This window comes from Cricetulus griseus, chromosome 2 (assembly GCF_003668045.3).
Source record: "Cricetulus griseus strain 17A/GY chromosome 2, alternate assembly CriGri-PICRH-1.0, whole genome shotgun sequence".
Lineage (NCBI taxonomy): Eukaryota > Metazoa > Chordata > Mammalia > Rodentia > Cricetidae > Cricetulus > Cricetulus griseus.
Window position 1 is genome coordinate 163161290 of NC_048595.1, and position 12859 is coordinate 163174148.

Genomic DNA, 12859 nt, shown 5'->3' on the forward strand with positions numbered 1-12859 from the left:
GGGGGCCTGGAGCCACATCTAGCTTCCTGTCTCCTTTTCTTTTGTTAAAGCCAAATGAAACAATGTAATTAGCTTGTTACAATTAAAGTGACTCGACTGGATAAATTGTAATCACCCAGAATCAAGTCAGGCATCCCTGCAGGTCCCGGACATCGCAGCTGAGCTGCCTCATTTGCATAATTAAAATATACAAATGATAATGGATTTTGTACTCAATTTCCAGCGGCTGTGAATTTTGAGAAACTCTGAAATTAGAATAACAGAGATGAAGCCCGCCTAGAGGTAATGGGGATGACAAGTTTTGACAGTAGGGGTGTTTATAACGCTAGTTTCTCGCTACAAAATAAATAAGTACAAAAAAGATTAGAGAGCGATATTAGTTAATAGTTCCACGGGCAGTGGGAAGTGGAGATAGACTATGATTACCTCTGTGAATTTACACTGGCTTTTTTTCCTTTCCTTTTCTGACAAGCTCTTGCCTAACCTTAGGGGATACCTTCCCCCTGATTATGAGAAATTGAGAATGAATTAAATGCATAAAAAGGGTTGTCACAGATCGACTCACCAAAGGAAAAGAAATGAAATTAGTCTTGCCGCTCTTCCTTCGAGCTAGGGGTGGGTTGAAGGCCAAGGGTGCAGGAGGGGCCAGGATGGCAGGAGCATAGCTCAAGGCTGTGGTGGTCAGAGGAGGGAGGGGCTGGCAGGGCCAGGCAAGGGGAAGGGAGACAGATGCAGGCAGAACTGAGCACTGGGGATTACTTACAGAGAGGAAGTCCTGGAATGACCCTTCTGCTCCAGTCTTCTTTGCAGAGGGGACCAGAAATTCTGGGGTTACACTTTCATAAAAACACTGTTCACTCCTGAACACTGATAGGCAAAATGCAGGCAAGTTTGTTCCCTTTCTTCCTACAATGCCCACGAGGGCAGGGAGCAGATCTGCCATGCTCATCTGACACTTCCAATACCCAGCACACAGTAGGTCCTTAAAATGTATTGTTGAATAAATAGGTGAGTGGATAGGAGAGGTTGAGAGCCATGGAAGAAATACTGAGCCTGGATGGGGAAAGCCCCTGGAGGCTCAAATTTTACATTATTTTCTTAGAGCTTGAGGAGCCTTATGTAGAATGGTACAAAATGTTAGCATGTCTTTGGGAGTGGCTTACCCTAGTCTGTGGTCAGTACATTGTAGTGGAGGCTGGATAGATCTGTTTGCCAGAAACAGATGGCCACACTACCTGGGAAAGAAATCCAGAGCCAACACTTTGGGCCTCTCATGGACTCAGCAGCAAGGCTGGCCACGATGGGAACTAACAGCTGGGGAAAGACAGTTACTTGGGCTGATGTGTCTTTTCACCTCGCCAAGAAATGTATGCAGCACCAGTGGGGTGATCAGAAAGTCCACCAACAAGCCACTGTATGGCTGCAGCTTTGGGCCAGGAATGCAGCAGGGAGGAGGGATGATAGCTGGAGTCTAAGGCTGAGCAGAGGAAGAGAGGTGTTCATGGAGCCAGCCCCTCTGACACAGGTCTTGGGGAACCTAGGAAGTGAGCACCTATTTTTAACAAGGGATGTGAGGATGGAACAAAGGGAGGAAGGGTTTTTCTCACACCAACTTCTGAGCCAGAGAGTAAGTGAAAAGCCACATCGTATATGTGTGTAGGTATGTGCTATGTGTTTGTGGTGTGTGTGTGTGTGTGTGTGTGTGTGTGTGTGTGTGTGTGTGACTGTCTATGTGTGACTGTCTATGTGTCTGTGTTTATGTCTTTGTGTGTTTGTCTCTCTCTGTGTGCATTTGTCTGTGTCTGTGTATGTGTATGTATGTGTGTCTCTGTGTGTCTGTCTCTGTGTGTGTCTGTGTGTGTGCATGCACCCTCATGGCACATGTGCCAAGGATAGAGGATGCTGGTCATCCTTCTCTATCACCCTTTTACTTATTCCCTTGAGGCAAGGTTTCTCATTGGGCCCTGAGCCTTCATTGTTTCAGTGGGGCTGATAGTCATCAGGCCTCAGGGATCCTCTGGTGTCCCCCACTTCCTCTAGTGCTGAGGTGACAGGTATGTGTCACCATGCCTGACTTTTGTGTGGCTGCTGCACAGCAAATATTCTTAACTACAGAGTTATCTCCCCAGCCCTGCTATCTTCTTTTGAGGATCCTGGTTGTGGCATGTGGGGACCTGCCTCATACCAGGTTCTGAAACAATTAGATGAGCAATGCCATGGTAATGGTGGGGTTCCTTGGAGGAAATTCATCAACACACACATGCCTGGAGATATACAGACTCCACAGAATTAGTGATCATAAATCTTAGGCTGTTGATAAGGAAAACCCACCATGACCTCATGTGTATGTACCAACCTTGGATGTCATTGTCCAGTGTGCATCAGGACTACCACTATGGGCTTGTCTATTGGTTCATCTGGTCTTGACATCTGTCCCTGAAAGAGGACATTTGATGGCCATCCATTCAAGGCTTCAAAAATCTCTCTTCTTGCTTCTCTTAGCATTGAGAGGTGTGGATGGTCGGATTTCACCTCTGTGACTTAATTAATGCTTGCTCTGTTTCCATGCCTCTCATCACTCTGATCCATGATCTCAGGCCCCACCTCTCCAGACTTCGTCTTTGGGAAGTCATCGTTGTCCTCTTCCTTGTCCCTTGACTACTTTATCGCCACCCAGTTAGTGTTTAGCATACTTCACAAAATCTGTGGAAGTTGGCCTTTAGTTCAAAGAGTAGCAAAGCACTGGAGACCTCTCACTCAGCCTTCAGAGGGGTTGCCATAATGTTCTGGGCAGGTCAACTGCAGGCAAGATTATGTAGAGAGGAGAGCTTCAACACTGTGACATATCTCCCCAGTGAGAGAGGCCAGCTGTTTCTCTCAGGAGAAGGTCTGCTAACCATGTGTTGAATGGAGAAAGAAGTGGAATGGCAGTTCTCCTCCAATTAGCTTATGCAGTGTCAACAGGACACTGCAACGTAAGTTTCTTGGGACCCAGCATGGTCACAATTATTATCATTTCTTCAGCAAAAGCACAGTGCCTGGAATATAGTAGATGCTTATTAAGTGTCTGTAGGATAAGTCAATGAATGAACAGGCACTGTTTTTAAAAGATAGATACATTATAAAACATTACAAAAATATACTATGTTTGGATCTATTAGTTTATCACTAAGTGTGGTTGCTGTCAGCCATGTTTCAAGTTGGCCCAGGGCATCTAGCTCTTTCCCTTCAGGAGAGTTCATTGCATTATTTCTTTCATCACCTTCAAGCTCACTGTCTTGGGTCAAGCCATTCACTGTAATGTACACCATCTCAGTAGGTCCCCTGGATGACACCTGCAGCCCCCCTGTCATTTTGACACTGAACCCTCAGTGACCTGGCCCACCTCCCTCTCTCAGGGAAAGTTCCTATCACTTCCTGAGTGCATGGCTGTCTATCTCTGCCTCTTGTCTAGCCCCAGCTTTCACTACTCCTGCCTTCAGTTCCTGGGCTGGAAGGTTTTCAGCCCTCTCCTGGACTTGGCCTTGTCCTTACAGGTTTCTATCTTTGGTTCCTCCACACCAGGCCACGAGGGCTCCAGCCAGACTTCACAGCCTCCTTCAGGAAGGGGACCTGAGTCTCCTTGCCTTTTGCTCATGTCTTCTCTTCATTCTGAACCTCCACCATACTTCCCCTGGGATTACACATTTACATCTGCTCTTCCTCCACTATAAAACTAGAGACTGCCAGAAACAGGGAGAGGGCTGAGTGTCTCTGACCACAGCACCTGGTGCACAGTGCTGTTGACACAGACTTTACTTGCTGAGTGAATGAATTTATAAAGGCTGGTAGCTAGAGTGATGAGACTGCTTAGGAGGAAAGGACTGGGATAATGGAAGCAGAGGGAGGAGGACTCAAAGGATGTCTTTGCCCAGAGGCTGGGAAGAGAAAGAAGCACATGAGGAAACAATGTCCAATGGGTCAGGCAGTGCCAGCCACATGGCAGGGCTGGGCCTTCCATGTAAGGAATACCAGCTGCCACCACCACTCCAGATGGGCTCAACTGCAGGCAGAGAACTGCTCAAGGTCCTGTTTTCCTTCCCCTTCTTAGGGAGATTCCTCAGTTGAGTCCCTTTCCATGTGATAACTAAGCCCAGGGCCTGTGCACAGCAGGCAAACACTGCCAGGGAGCCACACCCACAGCCTTTCCCTGTCCATTAGGATGACTTCACACAGCCTTTCTTTGGGGCGGGTGACTGCTACAAGGGCTGGTCCTACAGTCTTCTGTGGATCAGGGAATGATTTTTTTTTCCTGTATGACCCTGGCCTCTCGGTCTTACCTCCTAGAGGCAATGGGCATCTGCCCTGTGTCCGGAACCTTGGAGCAGCCAATTTGAGGCCTCATCTATTAGAGGATTAATTTTTAATGGGTTTTATAGCATGGTGGATAAATCAGTTAGGAAGAGACATGGAACTGGCAATGCCTAATGAGTATCGATTGGGCCATTTAAAAGGGAACCCTCTTCAAAAGGGGACAAGTGGCCCAGCTGAGTTCAGATCAGCCATACCCATGACCAAGTGGCACTGGGGTACCCCTTCTCTACTGATAACTTTTTTTGAACTAGTTTCCACAGATGCCAGGCCATTTTAGGGTAAGGCTCATGCCCTTTGCTGATATGTATAGCCCTCTGAGGTGGGATAAGAAGCCGGCTCTTCATGTGGAATCCCTTTGTATCACACTCTGATGCATCGGATTCCCAAAGGATGTGAGAGGTGGTGGCCCTGAGACGGCAGAGTTGTGGGAGTTTTGCTGGGGTTGACTGTGTCTGGAACTCAGAAGGCAGCATCTTTCTTACTGCAGCATTTTGCCAGAGCACAGGCACTGCTAGTGCATCCAGATGGAGCTGGAGGAGGTCTGGGTGAGGATGTACCTTTTGCCATGCCTGTCTGTACTCAAAGATTTGGCGAAAAAATCCCTTCTGTTGAAATGTATATTCATGGAGGAAGACTCTGAGGCACATTCCTGCTTTAAGGAGACCTCACTCAGGGATGGCCAGGGAACTCAACTCAGGAGCCAACACTCAGTCCAAGTTTTGATTCTTGGTCTAACAAATAGGAACAACAAATCATTAGTGATCCTATTAAAGAGTATATAATTAACTGCTAAATTTCTCTATGTATTTATCATAATAAAAAGCTACTGAATAACCCCTGAGGACCCTTCTAACTAATATGCCATAATATTGAGAGGATTCAATGTGTTTAATATAACATCGTGTGATGAGTGAGTTTTTCCATTCAAAGAATACAATTTCCAAATAAGGATGTCCCCCCTGCTTAAAAAGGCCCCATATCCTCAATGGTGTTACCGTAACAAAAGCCATGTCACAGAGGCCTCTTTGTTTATATTGTGGAATATTACTTCAACTATGTAAAAACGTGTTGCTTTTGTTTATGCTGCATTTGTTTAACTTTATAAAGATATGCTGCTGTTTCACCTTGCTTATCTAAGGTACCTGATTGGTCTAATAAAAACCTGAATGACCAATAGCTAGGCAGTAGAAGGATAGGTGGGGGTGGTGGGCAGAGGGAATAAGGAGGAGGAGGAATCTAGGAGAAGAGGATGAGGGAGAAAGAGAGGGAGACACTTGGGGCCAGCTAGCCAGTCACCCAGCCAGCCAGCCAGCCAGCTAGACACTGAGAAAGCAGTGAAGTAGGACATGCAGAACGAAAGAAAGGTAAAAGCCCTTAGGCAAAATATAGATGAAGAGAAACAGGTTAAATTAAGTTAAAAGAGCCAGTAGGACAAGCATAAGTCCAGCATTCATAATTAATAAGACTCCATGTTACGATTTGGGGGCTGGCCGTCCAAGAAAGCCCGCTACACTACCCTGAGTGTAAGCTTCTTGAAAACAGTCTCTGTATATTCTCTGGAGCCCTGCAACACATAACACAGCTATAACGTGCGCGCGCGCGCGCGCGCACGCGCACACACACACACACACACACACACACACACACACACCTCACAGGGAAATTGGAAGGGTTGATACCTGTGCTCTTGAACTCCAGGTGGTAGCAGAATCCCCAGTCCCGGCTCAGGGTCAGGTCTGATTTAGTCCCTGAGAATCTGGATTTCTAATGAGCTCCCAGGTGATGCTGAGCTTGGTGATCCGTCCATCACACTTTGAAAAAGCACCGAGGTATGTGTTCTGAGGGCCTATCCATTTCTAATATAATTTGAAACACTCATTCCCAAGAAGCCAACTTTATTAGACACTAAGTGGCTACGTGAGAAATCCCAGACTTAAAAGATACTAGTTTAAAAGTATTTAATGTGAATAATTACCTTCAGGGTGGTCTAGGTAGAAAGATTAAATAAATTAAGTTGAGTCAATAGGAGTTTAAGCATCATTTGTTAAAGCAGTACCATTAGTTTTTCTTTTCCTGGTGGAAATTCTCTCCTTGTCACATAATCCTAATTAATTATTGTATAAAGACCTGAAAACTTGAATGCACAAGGGAGTAATAATCTAATGTTTCATTAACCAGCAGCTTTGAAAGCCAGAACCAAGTGAGAAAAAAGAGCAGAAACAAGGGCACAGAGCAAGTCCCTTCCAAGTGGCCCGAGGTCCACCTGAGTACCTCCATTTGTCACTGAGTGTGTTAACATGAGCACCCATTCACACTGGTAAATACATCGTCTCTTTCAATATAATGTTTTTGAAGCTAGCCAATCAATGTGAATTTCAGGAGTATTCCATTGATTTTGCAATATGCTTTGTAATTACTGAATCAATATAAAATTCTCAACTCATTAGGAAATCAGCTTTCTTAAATCATTTATATTAATGTGTTTAACCAAAGGCATTGGAGTTCTTTTAAAAAAATCACTTATTTAATCACCTGCATTAAAAATGAACAAATGCTCTGGGCTGAAAGTTTATTGTACTTGCCTTTAAAGGAGCACTTGCTCTGGTTCTTGCTTGGGTAGGATCTCCACAAACTGGGTTTTATGGTACAGAGCTGAATGGGAGTGCACATCTGAGCAGCCCAGGGAGAAATGGAGGGGAGTGAGGAAAACTCTGACCTTGAAAGTATTACCTCTGCTTTACAGTTTTGATGCTGCCGTCTGGAATTTCACAGTGTGCTGGTTGGCCTTTGTGCTGACTTCTGAGCAGAACACGGTTTGTAGCACTCAGCTATTAACAGCCAGTGTGTGTTTGGGCAACAAAGACAATGGATAAAAGAATAAATTGTTTTTCTACACACAACACTTCAGATACCAACTGTTTAGGGTCTCCTTACCAGGAATCTGTCTAGTACTACTCTGACTCAACACTTTAATTCAGTTCTGACACTAATTGCTGGGAGTTTGGGCAAACCCCCATAGGCTAAGGTATCAGTAGCATAAGAGACCAGTTGCTCAGTGTACTATTGGGGAGTCAGGGATCCCTTAGGTTTATCTGCTACAATGGCAGAACCAGGGGGTTTTATTTAAATACCTCTGCTAATTAGAAAGTATGTGATAAAAGACGCAAATGAGCAGCCAGATGGAGGCCACATAGGGTGAAGTCTACAAGGGTCTCATGCATAGGAGCTTCTGTCCCCACAGAGTCAGGCTGTGCCACCAGTACAGGGATGCATTTGCTACTTTGGAAGCTCAGAACCTTGTAAGTTCAGGGGTTCTGATGCAAGCTTTAACAGGCATCGTGAATTAGCAATTCAGTCTCTGGTCTCTGCTTCCCCTGTCCTCTTCTCGAGAATGGGGCTGAGCTGAAAACTTCAAGCTTCTAATTTTGTGTGTGTGTGTGTGTGTGTGTGTGTGTGTGTGTGTGTGTGTGTGTGTGTGTGTGTAGCCTCTGTTCTGAGGTTCTCTGGTAGCCTGCCCAAAGCTGCTTCAGTAGAATAAAAAAGGGCTCTTTGTGTAATGTGTCTCTCACCACAACCACTAAGAAAATTGAATGGTTTTTGGGAATCTGTGTCAAAAACTGGGGACAGAGACTATATATTTCTTATGTCACAGTGGATTAAATACTTGAACAGATTTAATACCTTATAATAACTCATGAGTAGGTTGAGTGGGTATAGTCTCTTTAATAAATGAAACAGTCACCTGGGGATGACATGGAATGACTCAATTCGATACAAGTGTCTGGGGCCAAGGGTGAGCGTAGGCTCCTTGTGGAAACACACACTGGGTGGTGTAGCTGTCACTTACAGATACACCACTGCCGAAGACCATACACTTTAGACATTCATGGTGACCTCGTAGGCAAACATAGCCATTTGTCCCTCCCTTATTGGCCACACAGACTCAGGTTACTCTGTTTGAAGTTTCACTGCCAGGGCTTGAAGCTCAATGCAAAGGTGTTTATTCTGCCCATCAGGGTGGCATTGCTTCCTTCCCTATCTCCAGAGTCACAATAACAACAGTGATTCCTTCCATATACACTGAACCTTAGAGTCCGTAAAGGCCTCCCCTGAACCATCTTACGCAATACAACATCCCTGTGAGAGAGGCTAACGCTCATCCATAGGCTACAGAAGTTTACAGAAGTAAGTGGATTGCTAGTAGAGAGGTTAATTGAAAAATCTGTCCCCACCTCTTATTACCCAGTGCTGTCTTCCCGGAGAGAGGAACTGAGCAGAGTTAATCTGGGTCCACAATTCCCCCATGGATAGCTCACCCTCAATGGATCTCAGTGCTCATCTCATAGTGGTGGAGGGTTAGCTCCTACTCTTCTTGCCAGTGATGAAGTCTACACAGAAGGGTGCATGATGGATGGTGGCTTCCTCAATCTGGCCTCTCATCCACTGGTTGCCCACCACGAGAGTTATCAACTGGAGGTCCCAGGGCTTTGGCTAACTGGTACATGAGAGATGCCACTGAATATGTGGAGGAGGTGGAAAGGACAGTGGCATGACTAAAACCACAATACTAGTATTATTTTTGTCAGCACACTGCTGCCCTCACTTCTCAGGGCCCCTCCTCCCATTCCAATGGGCTTTCTGGTTACTCTCGCATACTCCTACTCTGCCATCCCAAGGCTTTGAAATGCCACTCAAACATCCTGGCACTGGGCTCCATCCACACACCTGCCTCAGCCTGCTGAGTACAGAAAAGCCTCCACCCAGGGGTAAACACCACAACTTGCCTTGCCTGGTATTAACCTGTTATCCTTCTAGCAGGAGAAGATCTGCATGTCTTCCAGACACAACTTAACCACACAAAGAATGAGGAGGCTATGGAGTTCTAACTGTGGAATTTCAGTTGCCTGCATGGGAGCTGGGCCCTGATTGAGGGCACACATCAACTGACTGCTGGGTCCTGCTGCTCCTCTGGAAAGAGGGGCACATTGGCTGCCATCCCAGGATTTCTGTTAATAAATCAGACTTCTCTGCCACCAGCTGCTTGGCATATTGTTTTTGTACCAGTAATGCAATTGCCAAATTGTCATTGTGCTGGGTTGGAGATAGCACCAGAGCTGGTGTAATTAACCCCCTCAATGCACCCCCACTCTGGAGTTCGCCCAGAGAAACTTGGCTTCAAGATGGCCCCCATGGCAGGGGGTGGGGCACCATTGGCCTGGCCACCCTTGCCTGGGAGGATGGATTAATCACAGGAGGGTGGTTGACAGTCTGGGGAGGGAGCAGCTGTTTCTGAGGATGGGAGTGAGATGCTGAGAAATGGCTTGGTCTTTATACAGACACCCCCCACTCTAAATGGGCACCACTGGCACTTAAGTAGTACTGTGTGTCTTTGGGAACTTGAAGTCTTCCTTCCATGCTCTTCAGCTCATTTTACCTCCCAATACCCTTTGGATTATTACTAAAAAAATATTGTAATCAGGTATGAAAATATGAATCAATTTTGATGCCACCATCACATACAAAAAATTGTATTTGCATGCTGCCAAGAGCAGAGCCCCCGTGCATACTTGCTTCATGCTTCCCAGTTGATAGGCAAGTTATTCTCATGAGTTATTTTGTACTCCCTCTTTCATTGCAGGTTTTCAAAAGTGGGGAAGCAGGGTGCGGGTTCTGGAGCTGGCCATCCCTCAGCATAGAATGGTCCAGGAATATGCCTCCTGGTCTGGCCTGTGCTGCTGCTTTTTTTCTGGAGGGTTTAGGCACAGAGGCACGCCAGGGAGGCCTTTAGGAGATGTCTGGGTCACCATGGCTTACATGGGATCAGGAATGGCAGCAGTGGTCAGCTCCTGGCTGGTGTCTGTCTTGGACAGCCAATGCTTGGGTATGTGGGGTGATAAACCACCATTTCACTTGATAGGCTGTAGATGTCAAGTAGGATCTCTAGAGGGACTGTAGCCCAACATTAACACTGTACAGGTGAGGGAACAGACTCAGGGGACAGGAAGTAACCATGCTTTCTTTTTTTTTTTTTTAACATATGAAGCTGTTTAACTAGGTTCATAGCAATTTAGAAAACCAGTTTGTGAGGATACATCCCATTTGTCAGAGAGAACTGAGATCACAAGTAGCCCTGGAGCTGAGGAATGGCTTTGATTTTTGGTAAAAGCTACCAGCCCACCGTTTTCTGATTGGCCTTGTGCTGCTCTGTAATCTCATATTTCTCCTCCTCTGTGTGGAAGATCTCGCCCTCCTGATGCCTGGGCTTGCTCAGCTGCTGCTGCTTGAAGTAAGCATCAGTCAGGCGTTTGGGCATTTTAACCTTGCTGATATCAACTTTTGTAGAGGTGGCTATGGCAAATTTCTGGTGTGTTCTTCGCAGAGGAACTCTGTTGAGGGCAAGAGGTCCTGTCACAAGTAGCAAGCCGCTGCCCAGCTGCTTCAGGAAAACCACCCTCTTGCCCCTGTGGCGTCCAGTGAGGATGATCAGGACAGTCCCTGGAGTGATGCTGGTACACTGCTTCCTCACATGCTGACTGAAGGGCTTTGTGCCATGGCTCAGCAGCTTCTGAGGCACATCTTCAGTATACCTGGGCATTTTTCGAATCATAACCACCCGGATACCATTATTCTTGTAACCACCAACTGGTTTAGTGACAGTAGCAAGGGCCTTCTCCTTTTTCTTCTTCTTTTCAACCTTGGTTTTTGCAGCTGAGTGTTTTCTTTTGTACAGGGCCTTTCTGGAATCCATAGCAGATCAGAGTACTCTCCAATTCCTCTAACCGGGACAAGGTTCCGGCTGCAATGGGGTTCCCTCTTCTTGGGCTTTTTAACCTTAGGGCCACTCTTTTTGGCTGCACCAGTGGTAGGGGCACCAGCAGCAAGGGCATCACAACCAGCCCTCTTGGCTTCAGGTTTCTTCTCTGTTGTGTCAGGCTTCTCGGCTTTTCACCTGCCATCTTGCAAGATGGGAAAGAGCCATGCTTCCTTCTTCTCCTGTGGGTGGCAGATATGACAAAGGTCAATTCAAGAGCACAGAGAAAAGTCCAAGATTCCCTTGAAGGGTAAAGTGTGTCATTGAAGTTAAATGAGGCAAGTGAACAAGTACCTGTGACTTATACCAGGGGTTACTTCATACCATTTAATCTGCTAGCTAGAGAGGCCAGATATCTGAAGGGGTCTCACAGAAAAGAAGTAACAAAAATAGCTAAAGAAGAATCTGAAAGAATGGTCAAGGCATTTATCACTTAGTTCTCCAGAGGGCAATGGCAGAGCTGCGTTCAGATTTGTCCTAAAATTTAGTAATGGTATCATTACCTGACACATAGCAGGTGCTCAATGCCACAGTCACATGAACAGCACACAGTTCATTTCTGGTTACTGCTGAGTCAGGATTCCATTTGGCTCTCTATGACAGAACCTGATCCTAGTGTCTTAAACAATTAGGAACTTTTGTTTTCTCCCATAAAAAAATAGAGCCAGTAACCTACTGTTCAGAAATAAAGTAACCCTTTGTATAATTCACCAGTAAGCATTGTTTCCTCTTACTGTTATCCTTAAGCATTTGGTACTTGTCCCCATATTCGTAAGAGGGCTGCACCACTTCAAGAGATTGGGTCATCCAGGAAACTGTTGATAAATAGATGAAGATTCTGCCAACACACAGTGCCTTTTACCTTAAATTTAGACCCGATCTCATGATCACCATCCAACGCTCTTATGCTGTTCCCTTGTTCATCTCATGATCACCATCCAGTGTCCTCAATGTTACTGGAGGCAAGCTTTAAGAATTTAAAGACTCATGGCACTTCAAGTTTGTTTTCTCCTCTTTGCCTTGCAGTTCAAGATGTGAGCTCTCAGCTTCCTGCTTCTGCAGCCATGCCTTTGCTCCATCATCAGAGACTCTAACTGTCTGCAACTGTAAGCCCAAATAATTCCTTTAGTAAGTTTCCTTGGCCATGATGTTTTATTGCATCAATGGGGAGGCCCATTTTTCCTTAGGTTCTTCAATGGTATAACTATAGGGTCAAGTGGGCCAGTTTTATTAATATTTAAGGTACAAACTATGATTTGATGCTCTTCTTTTTGCAATTGTCTTGATCTGCAAAACAGAAACAAAACAAAGAAAAAAACCCAAACCAAAACAAACCCAAACAAAACAAAACTGATCACCTGGTCATTGCAAGCCCCAGTTTTTCACTTGCCCTGTGGATTACTGCTACAAGAGATATGAGTGGACCCTTAAAAGGCTGACTCCTTGGTTTAGTTTTGTATATATGTATTTAGGGAGCTTTAATAACATATATTATTGACCACATAGGCTTGTAGAGCTATTTGTGTGTAAATCCATATTTAGTACACTATTGATCCATACCAGGCAGCCAAAACTGTATTAATTTGAATGTGAAGATTAAAAACATTTGCAGAAGTTGTTACAGAGTATAAAGGAGTCAAGGTTCAATTTCCAGAAGCCTAATGGACATCACTGTCCTTTGGCTATGTCCTTTTA

General features: G+C 45.4%; 1 protein-coding gene across 1 annotated transcript; it reads right to left on the minus strand.

Moving 5' to 3' along the window:
• Positions 1–10519: 10519 nt before the first annotated feature.
• LOC100750478 (60S ribosomal protein L6-like) lies at positions 10520–11101 on the minus strand. Its single transcript, XM_035439027.1, has one exon. The coding sequence runs from the start codon at positions 11099–11101 to the stop codon at positions 10520–10522; it is 582 nt and encodes a 193-aa protein (XP_035294918.1).
• Between the last annotated feature and the right edge of the window lie 1758 nt (positions 11102–12859).